General features: G+C 46.4%; 2 protein-coding genes across 2 annotated transcripts in view; one reads left to right on the top strand and one right to left on the bottom strand.

Annotated features, from left to right (window-relative positions):
- Positions 1 to 861: 861 nt before the first annotated feature.
- On the bottom strand, positions 862 to 9581 carry HEXD (hexosaminidase D). The gene is made up of 12 exons (XM_088523394.1): positions 9496 to 9581; positions 9310 to 9419; positions 9137 to 9224; positions 8673 to 8837; positions 7406 to 7589; positions 5980 to 6051; positions 4374 to 4569; positions 3380 to 3462; positions 2544 to 2622; positions 2365 to 2466; positions 1867 to 1956; positions 862 to 1041 (listed from the first exon to the last, which is right to left on the bottom strand). Exons 1-12 carry the CDS (start codon positions 9574 to 9576, stop codon positions 873 to 875), a joined length of 1419 nt encoding a protein of 472 aa, XP_088379520.1. The 5' UTR covers positions 9577 to 9581; the 3' UTR covers positions 862 to 872.
- A 121-nt stretch (positions 9582 to 9702) lies between these two features.
- The window catches only part of OGFOD3 (2-oxoglutarate and iron dependent oxygenase domain containing 3), a 36098-nt gene continuing 22381 nt past the window's right edge, over positions 9703 to 23419 (top strand). The window contains exons 1-5 of the mRNA XM_088523456.1: positions 9703 to 9752; positions 9867 to 10078; positions 15739 to 15814; positions 16407 to 16449; positions 22918 to 22982. Coding sequence (XP_088379582.1) covers positions 9703 to 9752; positions 9867 to 10078; positions 15739 to 15814; positions 16407 to 16449; positions 22918 to 22982 — 446 coding nt within the window. The remainder of the gene's footprint in view (positions 9753 to 9866; positions 10079 to 15738; positions 15815 to 16406; positions 16450 to 22917; positions 22983 to 23419) is intronic.

Raw genomic sequence — 23419 nt, 5'->3', positions numbered from 1 at the left:
TTTTGATGCATGGTATTGCCAATTTTTGTTTTTTGTAAAAAGAGGGGAAATGCTGAGGTTTACAGCTATGTTAATTTGTTTTTTGTAAATGTTGCAATGTTTATTGCTAATTTTTCTTTTTTGGAAAAAAGAGGGGGAGATGTTCGGGCCTTAGTAAGAATATATAGGAAAGTGGAGTTTGTGGGGACCTGGACCGACGCCTAGCAACCGAACACCTGGAGGAGAACCAATCAGCTGGGAGCCTGTAGCCAATGAGTGCTGCTCCTCAGCGCATGCCCACCTGCACCGGTATAAAGCCCTGCTACAGACAACAGCAGGGAGGAGTTGACCTCACTTTGTGTGGAGGTGTTGTGTGCTCTGGCTTGTGGGGAGGGCCCTGGCATTTGGTGCGAGAGTGACCCTCGACACTATGTGCTGCTCCGGGACAGGACACAGCGCTGAATGCAGAGATGCGAGTCACAGCACAGAACGGGATTAAAAGCCTAGAGCATATAGCTTGTATATACTCTAAATCTCTGTAACTCTTGCAGAAGTTGCAAGGAGAGAACATGCTACTGACCAGAAGTTTTGGAGTTTCTCAGTCATGGTTACATAAGAAAATGCATATTGCCACAAGCTCGGCCTCCCTCCTGCTTGCTGTTACATAGCGGACCAAATCAGATTACTTACAGGGCAGGTGATTTAAGACTCAGTGTTAAAGGAGGTAAAAATACATTTGAAGACTATTACATTAACATTCTCTTATACTTTCAGATCACCTCCGTTGAATGACTGTTGTTGCTTCAACTCTTAGGATGGAAACCTGCAGCTAAACAAAGTTTGTCAGTAGCTCAGTTCCCAAAAGAGTAAGACAGGCTGCAATTAGAACACTCCTAAACTTGAGCTTTTATTGCTTTATCTAAATCATCCACCAGTTGTTGCAGCTTTTGTAGGCTGGGGTGCACATTCTCCTCCATCCACTCCTCTATAGTGCACTTGTGGAAAACTTGCTCCATGGCTGCTTGGAGATCTTGCACCACCGCATTCCACTTGGATAGAAGACTGAGCAAAAACCAGAAGGAAGAAATGAGCAGCTCCCCAGCACACAAGGCACCGAGCATGTTGCCAATGGCTGCACCCGCAAGCAGGACTAGCCATGGGGCAGCTTGAAGGGAGCATGGCCCCCCAAAACCGCTGTGCAAGAAAAGAAGCCTCTATTGCTGCATCTTAAAGGACTCTGCCCTTTGCTGCTAGCAGAAAGTTGATGCTTTGGATTGCGGTTGTGTTTCTGGGTACCATGAATCCTACCACTTTTTATGTGTTTTTGATGTGCAGAAATATGAATCCAAAAGACTACACACTTTTTCTTTAAAGGCTAACTGAAACCTGCTGTGGGTCTAGCTAGGAATTTTAAATCAAATCCTAATTCATCTGCTAGAGTCTATGCAGCAGAACATACAGATTAGCCACATTAATCAGCGTTATCTCTAGGACAAATTCTGAAGAGCACATGCAGCGACTAGGAGCAGGGGAAAGGGATCTGAGCTTTGTTATAAGCCCCGCTTAGAACCTAGCCCATGGTGTGTTCTTATGCTGAGGATAATAACTTTCTAAATAGGAGTAACTGTCTACAGGGGAAAGCTTTCCAGAGACCAATTTTGTACTTGTATTCTATGAATTTGTTCAACTGAATTTAGACAAAGAGTGTCCAACAAAGACTGAACAATAATGTTCTTTAATGTATTATGTTAATAATGTTGATTTTTCCTAGTGGTGCTGCTGAAATATTAACTCCGTAAAGAGGCGAGAACTCAAAACTGTGCATACTTGAATACCTAAATTATGGTAAACTTTATTCCCCCCATAATGCAAAATAAATGGCAGTACCTTATTGCATCTGGCTGAAAGTGGTGCATTATTATAGGGTGCACTATTTCCCTCTTTCGGTGGTAAGGACTGAACCAGCCTGTGACATACCTGAAAACGGATATCAACATGAACATTTTCAGATCAGCAGTGATACGAATCTTTGTACGCTGACAGGAAGGTTATAGAGCTCGACTTCTTCTGCACTGATACAAGTAATTCTTAAGGAGTAAATAAACTTGCATTTTTGCTCACAGTAAGGCTTAATTTACCAACGGACTTAATTCTTGAAAAAAAAAGCACATAGTGCTTAGGAATTCTGTTTAAATAATTTACTGAATTTGCACCTAAACACTAAGTTCTGCTGAGATATCAGCACACAGGGATGTGCTACTTGAAACAGGGAGTTTCATGGTTAAAAGACCTTGCTGGATTTATTTTAATGTATATGCTCATGTCTGGAAACCAAAACCCCTGCGCTCTGGTAAACAGCAAGAGAATCAATAGAAGCCTTATTACCTGTTCCTTTCGAGAAGGTCATCCACTGATGATCTGAGGTAGAAACTAATTTGTGTCACAAGCGTGAGGATGTTGCTCCCTGGAAAGGTCCCCGAACTTGTGCTGTCCAAATAAAATCCATTAGTTGCCGAACGTACCATGTAATAAAAAGCATTTGAATAGAGCAGCTGGCATTTTACCTCATGAAAGTATCCACTTCCAGATTAGACATTCCCAGGAGCTTTTCCACATTTTCTTTGACCTTTTCGGAATAGCCACCTGGGCAGAAGACAGTGGAAGTACATAGAAGGAGCCTAATCAGAAAAAAATACTCTTCATGTGCATTTTGGTTAGAGTGCTCAGTATTGGCCTAGTCCTTCTTCCTGGATGAAGAATTTTACAAAATAAAAGCAGAAGCAGACTAAGGAAAGATCTGCTTGGATGGGGAGTATTGGGGCAAGGACATAGGGGTTAGTTGGGGAGGGCAACTTAAACATCATTCACAGATTATTGGGCTAGCTAAAGCACTTCCTAGCTATCAGCTTTCTGTTCTGAGTACTTAGGATTTTTGTGCATTGTTTAAAAATAAACAAGCTGCCGAAAAGAAGAAATGCAATATATATATTAGCTGTTGTCTTGTAAAGAAAACAGGAACTACTGGAGTATTTACCAGACAGTATATTTGCCTCCTTTATCAGATTTTAGAAAATGGGGTAAAATGACAACTTTTCTAAGTAAGCAAGATCTAAATGACTAGTCTCACTAGTCTCAAGTCAGCTTCACAAGCACAAGGAAGCCTGTGACCAATTGCAGGTTAAGACATTATAACAATATACATAATAGGGCTATTTTTAAATACACAGGCTGCAAGGCTTTCCCTATTGCAAAGGGACAACTGCCACCATCTGTGTGGTGCCACGTGCACAATTTATTGTTCGTAATCCAGGCCAGGTGAACAATTTCACCACAAGCCTGTGCTGCCCTTGGGGCTTTGGCAAGGCTTTAGCTCAGAGAGAATAAAACTGCCCACAGGTACCGTTCTTCAGCGCCTGCAGGCAAACAGCCAGCGATGGAATGCCCACGGGGAACAGCTCACACAAAACAGAGAAGTGATCGTACCTAAACGAGACAGCATCAACAAATTAGATATTTTGCTATTAAAGCACGTTACCACACTAGAAAGCATGAATATTTCAACACTAAAAATCAGACAGCTTTGGAAGCATCAGTTTCCCTCTCAGAAGAGAGAAATTGCCTTCTTAAAAGCTTAGCATTCCTGTTCTACTAATGGGAACAACTCAAGGCAAATTACAGGGAGAAATGGGAATCCAGTTCTTTGGTCTTCTTTAGACTACTTGACTGTTGCATAAAAATCTTTTATTCCTTTCTTACTTTGATAAACTTTTCCTTCTTGTGCTTTATTCTATTTGAATCCACATTTGAATCCATTCAGATAAGACAGGTATTGCATTAACTAGGGCTTTCATTTTCTTGGGAATAATTAGGTACTGGAAGGAGCTACTCAGAAATATTGCTGGATACTCATCTTAAGGATTCAACAGGCTGCAAGAGTTTGTGTAGTCCGAGTTACTTTTACATTCTCTGGTCCTTTACAGCTAGTGCACAGTCACCTGACAGGACTTCTGCACCGGAGCTGGACCTTTTAAATATCTCATGCAGTGTTTTCCCTTGTTCTTCATATTCTCTGACTCTTAACATTCAGAGAAACATAACTTGTGCGGATTAAAGAAGTAGCAGCATCTAAAAGTAGTCCAGGGTGGCACAGAGTGCAGTGAAGTCTTCAAAGCCAATCCACTACTGTTAGAGCCTGCTGGTTAATGCTGCAGCAGGCGTGGAATGGAACTCAGGAATCTACCATTTACACTCCACCAAGGGAGACTGCAACATTGCAAAAGTTCTCATGAGAATTTCCTGCTTCCTTGTTTTGGAGTGGTTTTATTTATTTTTTTTTTTAGCAGAAAATTGCTTTCATGCAGCTCTTGGAAACATTTTAAAAAAAAGTTCCTTACCTTTGCCAGCCAGTCAGCACAATACCTTGAACCACATCAGAAGGGCTATTACTTGCCACCTTCAGCCACTGAAGGTGGTTTTTTAAATGATGTCCTATAAGAGTTAGAGACTGATTCACTCCTGTAGCTCCTTTGAAAGCGCTAGCAAACCACACCTTGGAGAAGCCACATCTACGATACTTCTCTATGAGAAGCACTGAAATAAGACACAAAAGAACACTTACAGCACATTTACTTTTTTTTTTTTTTTTTTTCTCATTTTTCAGCCTGCACTGTAATGCTCCAATTAAAGGAATTCCAAGGTTGGAATTCTTCTGTTGGAGAGGGAGCCATGAGGCTTCTTAGCATGGGAGCAGCTGGGTCATTTTTGCTGATATTAGCTTTAAGAGAGGCAGGCAACCCTCACTTCTCCATAGAAATTAGACTCTCTTAAAGTATTTCATAGCGGGTTGTATTTGTATTTGCTGTCATAAAGGACAGAGCCTGTACAAGACTACCACCTTCTCCACTAATACAAAATAGACCCAGTTCTTTTTCTTCTCCAAGGATTAGAGACTGATGAGACTTTAAAAACAAAACAAACAAGGCACTCTGGAAACTTCTAAAGAAAGCTTAAAATGATAGTTAACCACAGAACCACCCAGGTTGGAGAGGCGCTCCAGAGATCATCTAGCCAGAGCAGGTCCAGTTTCAGCAGGGTTCACCAGGCCCTTCCCTGTCGAGTTTGAGCATCTCCAAGGACGGAGAGTTGACATCCTCCTTGGAAGCCTCTCTCAGTGCTGTTATTGCCCTCCTGCTTTCACATGCCCTGGTACCATATTCTATTTCCTTTGAATTGCTAAATTGTTGCAACTCTATGAAAAGTGGGTGTGTGATTAGAACATGCAACATCTGACAAATGGTTCATGTTTCAACAAACAATTCTTTGCATACATTGGATGGCTGATCCATCTTTTCATAGAAACACAGAATGCTAAAGGTTGGAAGGGACCTCTAGTCCAACCCCCCTGCACACGCAGGGTCACCTAGAGCACGTGGTACAGGACTGCATCCAAGCGGGTTTTGAAGATCTCCAGAGAAAGAGACTCCACAACCTCTCTGGGCAGCCTGTTCCAGTGCTCTGGCACTGTTAAGAAATTTTTCCTTAAGTTCCTGTGGAACTTTTGGTGCTTCAGTTTCCGGCTGTTTCTTCTAGTTCTTTCATGGGAGTTTTTACTTCTTCTTTCGAATTCTGTGTATGTATGAAGCCTTGAAGGTTCTTTTGTAGAATTCTTAAGAATCGTTCTGTGCAGACCTAGCAGTACTGATTCTAGTACTGATTTTAACGTGAGGTAAGTTAAGGAAAAACAAACAAACAAACAAAAAAACCCCACAGTGCTTCTGAAAACCCCATGCTCTTCCTTCAGCAATTCTGTAGCCTTCTTCTTCTGTCAAATAAATGAGGAGCATACAATAAAAATCCCTCATAGTGCAAACACGTAAACATTCACATAGTAAAACTATGTGAAATCAGATGAGATGTCTGGCTATAGTATGGTTTAATACAACTACTTTGTTACGGCTATTTTGTTCTAAAGGTAACACGACTTTGCTGAGAAATACAAACCTTTGCTCTCCACATCGAGGTCTGCTGCATAGTCCCATATCATTGGCTCCACAAGCTGTGGGACCCCAGACTCTGGAAGGAACAGAATTAAGTCAGGCAAAACAGCCAGTTAAAGGTAAGAACTACGCAAATATTAATGGCACAGTAACGCATGCCTAAAATTATGTATGGTTTGTTACTAGACCTCTTCTACATTTGAAGTGTTCACATGTCCTTTCAGCCTGGTCAGGATGCAGATTCAGTTCATCTGCTGGGGCTACCAAGTCCTTTGACCCCTTGAAACCTCTACCCTGGGGACCAGCAGGGGTAATTCATCCAGAACCCCCTCATCTCAAGCCCATCCCGCTCTCAGTCCTTTGATACCAAGGAGTCTAGAGCTGCAAATTTTACACACAAAATTTTGGCTAAAATCAAAGGAAACCATCATCCTTTAAAGTAGAGATTGTCTGCACAAAGCTTCGTATTTCCAGATGCTTTGAAAGTACAAATGAAGGCAGAGGCTGAGCTTCAAGTTCCTTTGCAACCAACTGCCTGACTAGATTTAAACAAGAGAAACTCACCCTTGGGGAAACTGCTGTAAATTGAGTACTTTGACTGCAGACATTCAGTGTTTTAACTGAATCCTCTTTTAACCTGTTTAGTCAGTTATTGGCTGTGGCAACAGAGTGCACAGAGATTTTCACGGTTTCTTGGGGAATCTGCATGAGTCCTATCTACAGTATTTGGATAATTTCTCACTCTCACAGCCATACGGGTAGATAAATCACTGCTAGAGGAGGTGCAATGATACTGTCTAAATCCTTTTAGAGCAGATGTGTAAGGTGGCTCTGAAAATGCTGAAACTCTGTCTTTATTTGGACCTTACTAGGACTACTCAGATTTTAGCAGTTCTTGCATGTTTTTCAACATGTGGGATAGCATGGAACTATCCCACAATTTAGTGTTGAGAGACCCTCATGAGGTGCACTGTGATCAACTATGCTGTCAAAGCAGCAAGGTGACAGATCTTCCTTGCGAACCTGCACCAATGAAACGTAGTTGCTGCTGCTGCACATTGCAACAACTAACATTAGAAACTGGTGAGAAGTCTAGAATCTTAGGCTGAGATCACAAATGTTTTTTTCTTGCTTTTTTCTTTCTTCCTTTCTTTAATAGACAAAGGAGGTAGAATTTATGTCAAAATCCCCCCACGACGACTTATCTTGGCTTTGCCACCTGGAAAACTAAACACATGGCCTGCTCAAGGTGGCAAAGAAAGTCTGTGATAAAGCCAAGGACTAACTATGTGTCTCTGCTTTTGAGTCTGATGGGCCATATATCAGCTATCCCTTATTTGTTTCTTGATATTTTCAGCAAAGTTTCAAATGTTTGTGTAAACTTTAATGAATGCTAAGAAAAACCACTCACGCCAACACTGATCACACACCTGACAGTACTTCCTCACTAATTCCTCTCAGCATATCATCCCACACAATAGGTGTCACAGTCGGGTAAGATGAGGCCACATAACTTGCAATTGCTTTTATGTGCGACAAGCACAGCTTCTCTGGAGTGTTCCCTTGTTGCTGCAACCACTGTTTCGACTCCTCTCCTTCACCGAGGTAGTAGACCTGCAATACCAATAATCCAGACTTTTCAAACAGGAATGAGAGGATCAGGTGTGACGCAGGGCAGGGAATCACACAATTATACATCACGAATCACTGCCCAGATGCGACCTACTGGGTGAATCTATCTCAGAGCATCTCTCAACGTTGATGCCTTGCAAGCATCTCTGTCAGTTGTGGGAGACTGGCCCTGACTGAATATTCAGGTAAGGGAATGTTCCTATAGGAACAAAAATATCTAAGGAAAAATTAAGGCACGCTGGATGCTTCTTTGGAAAGTTGCCCTTGAGGGAGCAGCTCTGCCTAATTTTACTTGGCTCAAGAATTCTAGCTATTCAAGAGGTCTTGGATTATATAAATTAAGGTTTCTGCCTCGTGGAAGCAAATTTGTACATGAATCTATACCTAATTTGGAAGCCTGAGCAGGAGTGCTTAGTCCTAGGCAAATAGAGGATTCGGGCATGTTAAGATGGGTCTGCATTTAAACTCTTTGTTCTTTCAGAGCACATTTTATCTAAAACATGTTTATTCCATGTAGGTAATATCTTGCTTTATAGAAGCTGGCAGGTCCCTATCTAACCATGTCATTATCATCATTAGTGCTGAACTAATGGCGATACTGCCAAGGGCATTTCTGGCTCTGTATGCCATGGTAAGAGCTTTAGGACACCTAGAGAAAGGAAAAATCTTGAGACTACCAAAAAGGACAAAACACACTGTAAAGAGCTTACTTTTAAAATCTATCTAGAACAGTAAGCCAACGTCCTATATGAAAACTTGGGTGATTGAGAATGTTTCTAATTGACATCTCAGTTTAAGTCCTCATTTGACATAAAATCAAATGTTGAGCTGACTTGAAGCAACTGCCTTTAGCGTCAGGGGTTTATACCAGTCAGATCAATAAAAACGGCATCCTACAATGATTGAATCATTAAGTCTTGAAAAGGTTTTTCTACATTGGCTGATGTTGCCTGTCCCCAAACTCCCCCCAAACGCGTCCCGAGGAGCACTTGGGACACACAGGAAACCTCAGACCCTCATCCTCACTGCTCACAGCAGAAACCCCTGCCTCAGGAGATGTCCCACCTCATCGCATCCTATGTGAAACCACCTCAGATCTTCATGCAGTGCCAAGACTTGGTCAACCATGGCTCTGACCAGCGCGCGGGCTTCCTCCTTGTGCGGGTTGAGGGCGTTGGGGAAGGCCTTCACCTCCCGCAGGTGGGAGAACTCCTTGTGCTTCAGGACGAACTGCGAGGGAAAGGGGCTCGTGGGGCAGCCGCGAGGGACGGCGCTGCCGCATCGCCGCGCTCACCAGGACGGAGCCGAGCGCTGCGCTGGGACAACCTGCGGAGCCCCTTGGAGAGAGCGGGCAGCCCCTGGCCAGAGGGAGCTGGGGAGCCCCGCACTGCCCCCTCCTCACTGCTCCGGCGTGCCCGGGGACACCGAGGTGAACAGGACAGCCCGGTATCGCCCCGGTGCCGCGCTGGGATCCACGAAACCCCGGGCTGCGGCGGGGCCCGGGCCTGCGCGCGGCGGCGGTCACGCACCTCCATGTGCCCGAAGCTCTGCACGAGCGGCACCGCGTCCAGGCCCTGCTCCTTGGCCAGCCGCAGCAGCGCGCGGAGCTCCTCGGCGCTGCAGAGACAGGGCGGGAGGCAGCGATGGCGCCGCGCTGCTGGCGGCGCTCGCGGCCGGGGGCGCCCGTTAACGGCCCCGCTACCTGTAGGCGTGCGGCGCCCGCAGCGGCTCCAGCGGCCCCGCGTAGGGAAACGCGTCCTCGTACTCGAGCAGCAGCCCGGTGGCGCCCAGCGCGCGCAGCAGCGGCAGCACCTGCGGGGAGGCGAGGGGCAGGGAGCGCCGCGCCGGGCCGGGCGGGCAGAGGGGGGCCGCCCCGCTCGCCGCTCACCTGCGCCACGTAGCCTGCGCGGGGCGCCGCGCCCTTGAGGTCCAGGTGCACGAGGCGGCGCGGCGGCCCCCGCGCCCCCATGGCCGCCCCGCGCCGGCAGCCGCCGCCGCCCGCGCAGCGCCCGCCCCGCCCCGCGCAGCGCCCGCCCCGCCCCGCGCAGGCCGCTGCGCTCGGCGGCCGATTGCTCCGGCCTGCGGCGCGCGTGTCATGGCCGCGCGGCAGCGGGAGGGCGGCCGGGGGGAGCGCGCGGAGCGGCGGCGCCGCGGCAGGTCGGGGCCGGGGGAGCGGGGGGGGGACTGCGGAGCGGGGCGGCGCCGCTCGGGGCCTGCCCGGCCCTGACGCCGCCGCTCCGCGCTCTGTCCCGGCGGCAGGAGCGGCGCGGCCCGGCGGGAGCCGCCGCGGCGCTGGCGGAGCGCGGCGCTGGCGCTGTGCGGCGCCGCGCTGGGCGGCCTGCTGACCTGGAGCGCCCTGGGCGCCGGGGAGGGCGCCGCCGAGGCGCTGGCCCGCCGCGGGGAGCGCCTGCAACTGCGCTTCGTCGAGGTGCCCTGCTCCGCCGACTACGAGCGCCAGCGGCGGCACGAAGGTACCGGCGCGGCCGCCAGCGCCTCCCGCGGGGCTGCTCGCGAGCGGCTCGGTCCTCCCCCCGTGCCCCTCTGCTCTGCCCGCGGGGCCGCCGGGGACCTCGTGGGTGTCCTTAGATAAGGCAGCCAAAAACGCCCACCGCGGTGTCCCGTTGTCACCGGCTGCCCAAGCAGCCCCTCGTGCTGCTCGCGGGCAGCTGCTCTGCCCGGGCAGCTCTCGCTGCCGTTTCTGGTGCTGGGCTCTCCAGAGCGGCAGGTTTCCTTCCCCAGCAGTGAGCAGCCTCGTCCGTGTTGTGCTGAGCAGGTGCTGTGCTGATTTTCTTTTTTCTTTTCTCTTTTCTCAGACTTGTGAAGTTTGTCTCAATGGACACTTTAAGCGATACTGCAGCCAGAAAACAGCAGATTCTTTCCCTTTTTTTCCCAACAGCCTGCCTGTCGGGCCGTGCATTCAGCTTGCCTGGGGAGCTGGTTCATCGGAATTGCTTTTTTCTGAGTTAGTTTTCAGTTGCCTGCTCTGGTTTGTTACGTGGCTGCTGGAACTTGCACAAATCTAGGGGCAATTCGGAGGCTGGAGCAGGTTGCCAGGCCTGGAGGGAGCAATGTTCTCTTGAGGCCGGTCCCAGTCGGGAGCTCCTTGTGCCGCAGCCCCCACGGACGTGGGGCTTTCCATAGAATCACAGAATCCATAAGGTTGGAAGGCACCTCTAGAGGTCACCTAGTCCAACCCCCTGCACCCGCAGAGTCACCTAGAGCACGTGGCACAGGGCTGCGTCCCTCTCCTTCGGGCGGCTGCTCTGGTGCTGTCGCTTGTAACGCACCAGGCGAGGCGACACGTAGTCTGTGCTCCCACTTCCGCAGCGCCCGCTCTGGAGCGAGTGCTTGATAGGATTTTGGGAGGATTCACACGAAACGTCCTTGAGGACAAGCAAACTGCTGCTTGGAAGCTACTAGGGAGAGGAAGCAAAGAGAATGACTGACACGACTGGTTCCGAGCCCATGGACATAACAGGGGCCATCCTTTAGGAGTTTGCATCCCTGCTTATTTCAATCATGCTTGCCTCTTCTCCAATTTTGTTACATGCTTTTTAGCAGATATTTTTACACGTGTTCCCTTGTATGGTGCTTTCAGGAAGAGATCTGTGGTTTTAAACCTGTCTAAACATCTCTTCCCTTTAGCAGTGAACCGAATTCATACTCACTCCGCGTCCACAAGAGGGTGGTGCTGGCCAGGCTTTCCTCACCCTCCTGTGGCAGCCCTGCTCCGTGCTTCGCTTGTGGCTTCATGGTAGTTTTGGGAGGCAGTAAAAGGAGCTCTCTGCCCAGCTGTCTTCCCCTTGGGAGCTCTGCCGCTTTGCTGGGAATCGCTGTCCCCAGCGGCTGGCTCTGGCCTGGTGTCCCCGCCGGTGCTCGGTGGCTGATGCCCACCCGCAGTGTCCTCGTGGCAGAATGAGCTTCTTACCTGCGTACTTGTTCCTGCCTCAAATGGAGCCAGGCCTGCTGAGCTCCTGGGCTGCCCCCATGGATGCAGTAGTTGATGTCACCCAGCACTGAGTTTATTTTCATAGCGGTGTCTGCCAGGAAACATCTCATACAGGAATTGGAGGCGTCACTTGCTAGAGACCAAGCACTTAGTATATTTGCAGGAGAAGACAGAGTGTTTCTAGTGGGTGCAGATTCTCTGAGTATTTTCTTCTCAGTTCAGTGCTCCCATCTGTAATGTCTTTTGCACAAAAGCAACACACTTTTTAATGCTAAATTTGCTTTCAAATAAACAGACTTAGTGTTCTGATCCTTCCTCAGCTTCGATGCGGTGTTTGTGTCTTAATGGTTCGTGACTGGCATTATGCTGAACTATCTCCTCCTTCTTGGCTTGACAAAACAAATCTGCTATTGCCTTCAAGAGACCTCCTGCTCTGAACACTGTTCTTGCCAGTTCTTCCCCCAGATCCTGGTCATGCGCTGCTTGTCCTCGTTAACCATTTAACTTTGCAAAACTTTATTCTCCAGCACCAGCCTTTCCAAACGGGAAAGTCCTGGGCTGTTGTTTGCTGCTGGAAACGCAAAGCACAAACCTCTTCTGTAATTGTGAGTTTTTGCTGGCTTCCTTTTTTTGGGAATGTCATACAAAAACAAATCAAAACAAAAAACCCCTCGATATTCAGATGGGTTTGTCCTGGCGTACTGAAGCTCTCCTCTGGATTTACCTGCTTCCACTAAGTCTCTTCTTGAACATCCCTTTCCCCTTGTCTCAAAGACAATTTTCTTTGTCTTTCAAACATTAGAGACTTTTTTTTTTTCAGTGGCAGAAGGAAAGTAATTTCCTCTTTTTGTCTCTGTCTTTCAAAAGAATTTCATTGCTTTCCTGGGTTCAGCTTTCTCTGGGAGTCCTTAAAATCTCTTTTTCCTATCAGTCTGTTACCTCAGTCTTTTTTAATCCTATTTTAGAACAGGGCACTCAAATTCTATCAAGCACAGTTGTGGCAATCTGCAGTTAAGGCTGTCGCATTGTGTCCGGAATAAAGTTGTCGACTTTAGGTGCCGTGTGTAAAATACCTTATGTGATTTGTGATTAATGATAATTGTTCTGAGCTTTGAGGAGATCTTAGCATTGCTAACTACCTAAATGTATGGAAAGTGAACCAAGATCTGCTCCTTTTGGCTGCTTCTCTACGTGCAGCTTTGATGGCTGTTCCTGCCTCAGCAACCTGTCCCCGTTTGCCAGCCTGCAGGCAGGGGCGTCTCGTCCATGTCAGTCAGCTTCGGAGATGCTCTTTGGCTTCACGTTCAGAATCGAGTATCCGATTTTAACCTGCCACTGCTGCACGTATATTGGAGCCCTGCAAGGCACAGCAGGGTAAAACGGGGGCTTTTTAATACGAGGAGCGGGTAGTTTGTTGGCTGCTGCTTGCTGCTCAGAAGGGTGGGTGGTTGGGCTCCAGGTGAGCATGGCATTTCCACTGCTCACGTTTTTGTTGCATGCTCTGCAGTGTTGCACTTTCAGATTGCTGTTTCCTGGCATAAAATGCTTTAAAAGTGCCAGGATGTCCACAAAAACTGTGTCCAAATTTTCCAAATCGAGGAAAAAAAAATCGCAGTGTGCCTGGAATATGGTGCAGAAGTTCCTTCTCTCTTCCCTCTCCCAATTCTGAATCTGAAACTTAAAACAAAGCCCCTGTGTTTTTAGTTTTGTGGGTTTTTTTCCTTGGCTTGTTTGTGTTTTCCCAAGACATTACAGGTTCTGAGGAAGAGTGTGTTTCACTTCTGTGCTTCCCCCTTAAATTCCTAGGGTCATGAGCAGCCAGCGGAGCTGTGGGGCCGTGGTTCTGCCTCCTTCCCGGTGCCGTGCCGGGTTCTGCGCTGCCCAGGGACGTGACATCCACCTTTAATTTAGGCTGCATCCTCAGCTAATTGAGCGTGCGCTCCCCGGAGCTTCACCTCCAGCTGGCCTTAGTGGGTTGTTGACGGATAGTCCCAAAATGTGTTGAATTTTCTGGCTTGTAATCCAGTGGTCTTTCCTGATCCTGGTCTTCTTAGTCCAGTGGCTTAGAAAAATCAACCAAATCTTTTCTCAGAACTGGCAGGCCCAGTTATTCCCTGACTGTGCGTTGGAATGGGAGCTGACCCGTGAGGAGGATTGAGTTGGGGGTTGGAATAACCGAAATCTGAAAAATGACTTGGCTGGTGAAGAGCTATTTGGGGAGGAGTATTTGGGGAAGGCAGGGAAGAGCTCTGGGTGCTTATGTGAGTCTAGATGGCCTGATGCGGTGCAGATGTGTTTAGACTGATGCCACCAAGTAGCCTCCTTTTCCTAAGCAGGGAACTGCTGCATACAAGTCAGTTGTCAGTACTAAACCCACTCGTCCAGGTATCTCTTTCTCGTTGCTTCTATCTTTCTTGAAATACTGGAGGGATTTGGGTCGTGCCCAGAGACGTACCCTGAGCACATTCAGGGAGACAGTGTGAATTCGTACAAAGCACTCGCACGGTGACGGCTTTTTCTTTCCATGCTCCTTGTTTTAATTAGTTGCTTTTGAGCAGAGCAGGTTGATGTTTTTGGCTTGCTTTTGATTTTGGATTCATTTCTGCAGGAGTGCTTTTGCCGTCAGATTGGGTTCCGATGCTCGGAGAGTGGCGTGGAGCCGCAGCAGCCGGCGCAGGGGCAGCTGCCAGAAACACGTTCACCCGAGCGTTTCTGTCGCTTTGCACCTAGACACGGGTTTTCCCCAGCACAGAGCCCACTGCTACAGCCCTGGGTCACTGGGGGCTTAAAACCCATCTTTGTTGTTGTCTAAAGACTGCTCTGAACTGGACTTGCAATTCCGTAAGAACTTGCGTGTGCTCTTTGTCTGCAATTCTTACTGCTGGCTTTTTTTCCCCCATAAGCTTTTGATATTAAAAATGCTGTTTAAAAAGCTGCCGCTCAAGATGTCTGTGTCGACACCACATGCCGAGTGCTCCTAGCCCTCTTCTGACTCCTCTGCATGTTTGTCTGTTTTTATTCTGCTTTTCTCACCCCAACAGTGTGGTTGGGGCATCAGCCTGGGATTCTGAGTTGCTGTTTTCTTAGATTAACGTTGCTTTTGCAGGGATGTTAATGTTAGCCTTTGTTAACAAACTGAACGATTTATGGTTGAAACAGAAACATAAATTGAATTAATTTCCTTGTGTGTTAATATGTGAAATAGCAGAGTAAGCTAAGGCATATTGGTACTCTACAAAGACCGTGTATCTATGGAGAAACCCTCATCTCGCTCCTTTTCCAGAAATCTCGCTCCTTTTCCAGATTTTTGTGTAACTTCTACTGTGATCAGGTGCAAAACAAGGTGCTCTCCAGGTGCTAAACCTTTTGTAGAGAGATATTAAGTGGTTTCAGTTGCTGGAGATCTCATTTGTACTTGAACCATCAACCCACATGGGAAAGATTCATGTGGCACTGCCCGTGTTCTTGTCTGAAGGCTAAAAGAAAAGAATAAAGAGTTTGTCATATCAAATCATCCAAGATCATCATCTTCCCAGAGCATACATTGATATGCTTGTATTCTGTATAATTATATTGTTAAAATCAGGATTTTTTTTTGTTTTTACTGCTGCACTTGGCAAGGGGGGAAAATCCCTGGATATATGTGTGCCTGTATATCTCTGTATAGCTAGAAGGATGTACACGTGTCTACTATAGTCCTACTAAACAGTTCTAAGCAGTTGATTTGCAAACTGACATCAGTGAGTCAATTTAAATCCTATATTTGGTTTATTGCAATAAATAACTGAGCAACAAATTTGTAGCAGACTCTTTTTAGGAAAATTAAATGACCCCAGGAATTATTTTCAGGACAACAACAACAAAAAAAACAGTTTATTTTTATGGGCCCAGCATTGCTCTGCATTTTGCTAAATGGGACATGCATGATGGAGCCCCATAAATCTGGTGTTTCCTTTGTACTTCTCCAGTGTATCCGTTGCCTGGCTGGTCTCTCTAACAAGTGAGGTGCAAAAACCACTGAAACTGAGATTTTCTTTTAATTTGAATGATCTAAAATATTTTGAGGTTGGCAATATTCCTTCTGAATGTTGTGAATCTGGAAGGGGAGCAGGAGGGTATTTATTGAGCCTTGTTCTGAACCTCCTAACAGATGATCTTGTTTTGTTGTTTCTCGTACTGCAGGGTGCACTCCTAGGAGGTGTGGAAGAGGCGTCACTGATGCAGTGATCACGAGGGAGGAAGCTGAGAGAATCCGGAGGTAAAGCTCTTTGCTTCTCCCTTTCTGTGTAGAAGGGTTGTAGTTTCTGTTGTAGAGGAAGCTGCTTGTGCTGATGGCATGCCCGTGCTTAAGGTGTACCTGTGGCACAAAGCTTATCAGCTGAAATATTAAGGAGAGATATTGAACAGGCTAAAGCATAAACAGGCTTTTTTTTCTAAAGCATTTTGCATTTTTGCTTTAGTGAGGGCTGTTCTCTTTCGTATAGAATCTGTCTAGTTCAATGAGGGCTGTAGAGGGTAATTCACATCCGAAAGGAAGATGGTATTCTCTGGATTAAATGGATTTTAAAGGATTTTTCACTTGGCCTTCTGTTCCACCTGGACTTGAAAAACAACAACAAACTAAAACCCTTCTTTTAGCTCTTTCTGGATAGTCATGAGCTGCTGCTGACTGTGTGGCATCCTTTTTGAATACAAAGTGTGGGTTTAGTCAAGCAGTGGGAGGCATTGGTAGATGATGGAGTTAGGTTATATGTGATGTGTCAACTAGCATTAACTGAACAGCCGTGTGTTGTAAGTAATGGCATTAAAAACAAATCCCTTCTCACCTGAGATTACTGTTTTGCCTACAGGATAGCGGAGAGGGGCCTCTCCTTGGGAGGATCTGATGGAGGGGTAAGCAGTACCCTGTTACTTTTACCATCCTTTTACTCTAAGGCAAACTTTGAGATTATAAATGCATTTGGGGGCTAGTGGGGAGAGGAGCTGAAAGGGATAATTTTTCCTTACGTTCAGATTTGGGAAAATTTCACCTGAAAGGTTTCCTTCCCTCCCCGGGTACCTCTGCTAGTGGTGGAATTAAGGACGTCCGTACAGCCGACACGCTCCGTGTTACTCGGCTGCGTTCATGTTTCCAGTGCCTCTGTGGAACTCTCTGTTATGGGGCATGGGTTTCTCTTGTGCATTTGGAATCGGTTCCTGCAGCAGAACTGCACGGGTTTCACTGCTGGATTTTGAGAAGCTAAATCCCAGCGGAGCACAACTGCCACTTAGAAATTGGTTTTGTGCAGTGACAAGAAGTATTGTGTAATAGCTCGTGTAGAGTTTCAAATGGAAACCTTTAAAATGAAAAAGCCTACAAGATGAAAACAAAGCCATTTCTCCTTTAGCAAGAGTGTTTCCTTCAACATCTTTCCCCTGTCTTTGCTCTCGGGTTTTTATTGTGGGTGAACAGAAACTGTTTCTGGAATATTTGTAAACATAAGTACTGCTTCAGTAATCTGCTAAGCTAGAGCATATATTAGAAGAAGAAGAGAAAGAGGTTTTGCTGAAAAAATAAGATGGTGTCAAGGTGGCCAGGAAGAGTTTGTGAAAAATGTAAACTGAGAAACTTATGCAGTGTTGCCAGTCTCAAACAGTATCTTTGACAGATTTAACGTTCTCTGTTGACTCAGACAGGATCCCTTGGATTTTTCAACTTTGTGGCTGAAAATCATGCCATTTTGACTAGATTACGCAGCCTTTTTAGATCTGCTGCTGAGCTCCTGTCAAGAGGCTGCCAAGATGGTTTCCTGTCTCCCTCTCAGGGCCTAGATGTGATTTTCATTGGGCTTCCCCACAGAGGCATTGGGAGGACAGTGTTCAGCACAGGGCAGAGGTGGTTTTATGGGCCGGCGGGCGGCTGGGGCCGCGGCGGCCGGGCAGCCGCGGGGAGGGATGCGGGCGGTGAACGCTGCCAGCGCCGGAGCGGGGCTGCGCTCCCAGCCGGGGCTGCCGGCACTGCAGGCCGGGCTCTGACAGCTCCGGATCTGCCCTCTGCATCGTCCTGGGGGCCATTCTGTGGGCTTTGAAAGGAGAGAGAGAAGCTGGGGGAAAGAAGATTCTGTCATTGCAATAAGATAAAGTTGTGTAAGAAATCTGATATCCTCAGGGAGGTCTGTGCTCTCATCCAAATCTTATGCTTCTCATAATGTGCAAATGTGAGAATGTTGCTGAGCGCTGTTACTCTGTGGGGAAAGGTGTGAGATAGCAGCTGTGTGGGGCTGCATTGAGGCTTTTATCCAAAACAGTGGATAAGCTCCAAAAAATGCTGCCCAGTGTTTCCTGGGGGTCGTGTTTCGGGGAAGCTTTTGGACATAGTCTCTTTACTTGCTTTCTTTTATGCTTTCTTTTCCCTGTTCTGCCTCTTTCTCTGTGCATGTAGGTATGTTCTTCATGTCACAGAGGGAATCAGCTCCTGATATTGCTATCTGCGCTCCCAGATATTGTCAAATGTGTGTGTTGATGGTATATAGATGAAGTGGCCTGTCTGTCTTAGAGTCTTTATCTTCTCCTTAGCTCTCATCTGGCTAGCACACAAGATGTTTCAAGTCTTTCTTTGTCTAGCTGCATTGCATATATGCCTCCAAGCTTCCAGTGTATGGGATTGGATGTGGTCTGTTGCTTTTTTTCTGACAATTTTCTTTAGCAATTCCTTGTTCGTGTTCTAAAATTTCTTTTTGTAGACAACTTGACCCCTTAACCATTCCTAATGACACTTCCTGCAATTCCTTCTGTGGTACTGATGGTGTTTGCATCTCTCTCCTTTCCTCCCAGCCACGTGTCTGATTTCTCTTAGTCATATCACTTGTATTTCCATGCCACAGAAGTTCACGTGTGTCTGTGTGTGTGGCTTGGCATAATTTGAAGAGCTGAATCTGTGATCAGTTCTCCTTTGCCTGCCACCCTCCTGGTTTCCTCAGGGAACTGAAGTGTAACAGAGAACATTTTCCCTCTCCATCCACTTGTGTTGAGAAAGTCTTAGCAGATATCCCAACTACTGAAAGGTCCCAGGAGACATGCTGCAGTCTTTCTTCCTTGTCTTCCCTTCTAATTGTTCCTAGATTCATATATACATGTGTGTGTATATATGGATCAAATAGAATCGTATAGGATATAGATATCCAATATATACATTGTGTGTGTGCCTGTATATGTGTGTGTGAAGGCTAGGTGAGGCCATTACAGTCTTCTAGTCAACCTTCCAGCAGAATCCAAGCAAGGGCACTTGCTTGCACGCACTAATGCACGTTTTTCTCTTGTAGGCCTCTGCAGACTGCAGCTGTAAAACAGTTTTGCACTCTGTTCTTTCTCTCATTCACAGAATGTCATTTGCATTAGTTCCTTTGACACTGGTTGCCTTTTTTTTTTTTTTTTTCCTTATAAAGATAATGACTTTCCCCTTTCGTCCCTACCTTATATTTTCTTGCAGGCTCCCCCTGTTTGGGTTTCCCTTTCAGTCATCACTCACTCATTCTCATCTTGATGGATGCGGTCGTCATAACTTCTCTCCAGTGTAAATGAAACTTGACTTGTTATCGAATCTACTGGAATGTTTTTAGAAGCACCAGCAGAGAAACCTGCTAGTGCAGCCAGCCAGCTCTCCTTTGGTTCCTGCGTTGCATCAAAATTGGTAGGAGTAGGACCTGAACCTCCCTTTTGCAGGGAAAATTAAATTTCTTGGTCAGTGAAAGAAGCAAACGGCACATGTAGTTATTATCCCACACAAGGCTTCCTCAGATGTTCACACAGGCTCCCATGTGGAGCTGCATTTCTGCAGGTGGTGTCACTCCTTGCTTTGCCTTCAGACCTTGAAGTCCTCAAAGTGCTCCCTATTCTGCATTGTCCTGGGAGGGGATAAAGCCTCTGCATAACACGTTTCCTGTCACCTACCTCTACTACACGACACACGGGTTACATCCTTCATGCTCAGTATCTTTTGCAAGGAGCTGCCACTTCGCAGTGTGTCTCTCCCTTTGCTTTGTTCTTGTAGCAGTGCCTGTTGGTGTGACTGCCTTTATGGGAGGAACGGGTTGTGTCTGATCTGTGCTCAGCATAAACTTGTACCAGGCACCAGAGGCAAATATTGCATTCAGTTTGCACAGTAATTGCCTGCATCTCCTGGAATCTGAAGGATGTATAGATTAGTTACATTTATGTCTTGGAACTAATTGGTTTAATTTTAAAAGGCATGAACTGTGTCCTTCTACTCTCAGGATTCAAGTAGAGAAACTCTTTCAAGTTGCTGTTGCTTTGAGAACCTGAATGTGCCCGCTGAGTCTGATGCTGCCCGGGAAGAGGTGGGAATGCAGAGCCCTGTTGCTCTTCTCTTTTCCCAGCGTGGGCACTGGAGAGTGGGGAAGGTCTTGAGCTCTACCAGCCTCTCTAAATAAGAGCAGAAATGAGTTTTGCATCTTCTCTTCCAGGCGGCTTGTGTTGGCTGTGTTCTTTCTATATCTTAAGTAAACTTTTCAGGGAATGGAGTGTTTTGCCAATCGATGAGGGGCAGAGAAAAGAACCAGACACCAAGAGAAAGAACGATCGTGTTTACTATTAATATCAAATAGCACAGAAATAAAATGACACCTCTAACAAAAACAACAAGCTGGCTATGCGCTGGGTTTTAACAACAGACAAAACAAGCAAGGTAATGCACTTTACCATGACTATGTGAGCAAGGGGATAGTGATTAAGAAAAAAGCTACATCACCAATGGGCTCAGTGTGTTGCCAGCATCCAGATCTGCAGTCGCTGGGGAGCCCCTGCTGCAGGGGGATTTGGAGAGGCCTCCCGGCGCCTGGCGGGTCCCACGCGCTGCGTCCGCCCCTAAGGGAGGTCTCCAAAGTCATGGTAAGAGGCTCCAGCTTTTATAAAACCAAATCTGCAAAACTTGCATTTTCCTTTGTGAGCGGTGAGATCTGGTACGTCCTGCTTTCCTTATCCTCTGGGAGTGGGAGCTGGGCAGAGCCCTGGCTTCGGATGGGAAAGCTTCCTTCAAGGCCAAAAACACTTGTGTGAGAGCCTCCAAAAGCTCCAGTTGTATGAGCCCGTGTGCAGGGTGGCAGCAGCAGCCTGGCGGGCTGGCGTGCGAGTCGGCACACGCAGCTCTACAGGCGAATTCTTCTACAAAAGCAGAGCCACATTCAGCTGCAAGTCACTCCGACTGGGCCTGTGCTTCAGGCCCTAGCACTACACGGAGAAACAAGGTAGAATTGCAGTGAATATATAAGCAATAGTTTGATCCTCAGCAGAAGGGATTGCGAGGACCTGTGGCACTTTGCAAGCTGGGGAGGGTGATGCTTTTTGCCGTACGCTGGAAACTGCTGGTTCCTTGCATGTCGTTTTTTGAATCCTTCCACTGAGAGTGGAAAGGAACAAGAGTCATGGTCCAAAAGCACCTACGTTTGTACTTTTGAAGGGAGTCCAGTTTCCTATTTGCAGAAGTTCTGTAAGCCAGGGTATTAGGGTAGTTTTCCTGGAGTTTCTCGGAAGAAGATGCGTTGGGTATATGCATTTGCCTTGTTCCTGCCATCTTTACATAAACTTCGCAAGCGTTCCCCCGGGGACCACTTACCGGGCTGCAGGGTGGTGGAGCTGCAGTAATGCTGGTGACACCACCAAGACGTCCTTCCAAGGGCAGGAAACGGTGCTGGAATAGTTTGATGCTCACAGATCTATGAGCATCTGCAGCTGGAGGAAGCACCTGCGTGTGTTTAGGAAGCATTCTGCAAGCTCTTGAGAGGCGGTTTTATTTATTTATTTATTTATCACTGATGCTTGAGCAAAGCTTGACCTGAGAGCTGCTCTGGGATGAGTATGAGATGACTTTTCCCTGCAGCTCTTTGTGGCTTTTGGAGAACTTTGAGGAAGAGAGGTTTGAAAAGCTCATGCTGTGCCCATTGAAGCAACTCATTCCTTTATCCATTTTAAAAGCTTCAGGGGTAAATAAAATTATTTGTATAAAGTTTATTAAAGGAAGATTGTTGTTATGTCTCACTTCTAAATGGAACTTCAGTGAGGTTCCCTTGCTGCAGTACTGAAGCTCCAGACAGTTGAGCCTGCAGCAGTTCCCTTTTGCCAGGAGGTCAGGAATGTCTTTCCTAGGCCAGTGATCCGGAGGAGGAGGACGGGGAATGATGCTTGGAGCTTGGGCTGAGTGGGAAGGCAGATTGCTGGCCCATTCTAGCCCTGACCTTTCAGTGTGTTCCCGAGCCCACCCGCTTTTGGGTGAAAAAGAGCACAGTCCCAGCCGTGTCCACACACTGCTGGTGGAGGTCAGGAGCGTCTCGGCATCCTTCGGAGGCAGCTTGCGGCACCGAGAAGTGCCAGCCCGCGGGATGAGGGGGCTTTTGGAGGATACTGCACGCCAGAGGGATCCGTCTCGCCTTGGTGACACTGAGACTGGTGCAGCTTGATGCTTTCAGTATAGAAAACAAGACCTCCATTGAGCAAACAGATTTTTAGGTAAAATTGAACTCATGCAAAGTGAACTCGTGTTTTGTGGACAGCATTCAAAGGCAGACTGTATGCAATTCAGAAATACTTGAGCGTCCTGGGATGTGTGCCTCAGCCCTAGCAAATCTGCATCTTGATCTTTTTAGTTTAGGCTTGAGGTAAACAGAAGTGTTTGACTGGAATCAGAAGGAGAAATAGATTTGTATACAAAAAGACATGACTCATCTTTTACAGCAATCAGATTTATTTTATATTTTTAAATGCATCATCCAACTCTAGCAAGACTTAGAGTTGTAGTTGTTCTTTTAAACAGGCTTTCATGTCTGTATTATTTAATACGAGAAGTGCACAGGAACTGGGAGGGAGTAGTTTTTGGTAAGAAGTGATGGGTAAAATAAGTATTAGTGCTGCTATTCAGGCACTTGGCAAATTTTGGGAAACTAACCATCTCTGTGTGGAGAGGGAATACCTTGGAGAAGGAATCCAGGAACACAGTATCCTTAGCCAATGGAGGAAGACTGGCAGTTCTGTCAGATAAGACACAGGACTGCTGTTCCTGAAATTCTTATCTGCAGTATTTTAATATTTTGTCTGTATATATATATATATATATTTATGTGTGTGTGTGTCTCTAAATAGGTATACATAAATATGTAAACAGTCTGAGGGAGGCTTGCGGCAGTAAGACAAAATAAGCATTAGTTTTGGGAACCCTTTTAAAAAGTCATAACTTAGGATAAAAAAAAAGTTGCAAGTGACTTAGGATAGTTATTTAAGGTCGTAATTAAATAATGACAAAGCTTTTCATTCCCTTCTTCTCTCTTATTTATTTGTTTGTTTATTTGTTTAACATTTGTCTCTTTTTCCCAGGCTTCTATTTTGGATTTACACTCCGGAGCACTTTCACTGGGGAAGCATTTTGTCAATCTGTACAGGTAAAACAGAGCTGTGGCTCCTTTGATTTCTCAAAGCTGTGAAGAATGAGGTTAGCAGTGTCACCCTGTAGGAGTTAGGTTTGCCTCTGTTTCCATGACCTGTAAAAAACTTCTAAAAACCAATGTAATATTTTTTTTCTTTTTTTTTTTAACTGAGCTCTGAGAGCTACTTACAACTTTTTCTTTTGAGTTCATCATGCACCAGAAAATAATATATTTTTATCATAGTTATTACGTATAGTTTTATCAGCAAAATAAGAGATCAAGAGATAAGTTCAAGCACTCTGTGAACTTTAAAAAGTTGAATCTGTAAACTTGTTTCATGAAGTGGCAGGGGAGATTTTCGTTTCTGGCAAAATCTGTTATCACTTGCTGCACTTTGATCCTTTACTTTCTTAATATTTAATCCTTGAACAGTGCTTTGGGAATATCACACT

This window comes from Tinamus guttatus, unplaced genomic scaffold, assembly GCF_059628265.1.
Source record: "Tinamus guttatus ecotype Peru unplaced genomic scaffold, ASM5962826v1 Tinamus_guttatus_pri_ptg000188l, whole genome shotgun sequence".
In the NCBI taxonomy this organism is placed as follows: Eukaryota; Metazoa; Chordata; class Aves; order Tinamiformes; family Tinamidae; genus Tinamus; species Tinamus guttatus.
The sequence above is the reverse complement of the archived record's forward strand: the minus strand, read 5'-3'. Positions and strand labels throughout refer to the sequence as shown.

Bases quoted from the DNA above. Each gene is read 5' to 3' on its own strand.
- HEXD (XM_088523394.1), bottom strand. From the start codon at position 9,576: ATGGGGGCGCGGGGGCCGCCGCGCCGCCTCGTGCACCTGGACCTCAAG. The intron at 4,570-5,979 runs GTTTGTATTTCT...GTCTTATTTCAG, and splicing joins CCTCGATGTGGAGAGCAAAG to TGCTTCTCATAGAGAAGTAT. The intron at 3,463-4,373 runs GTAAGGAACTTT...TGTCTCGTTTAG, and splicing joins GTGCTGACTGGCTGGCAAAG to GTACGATCACTTCTCTGTTT.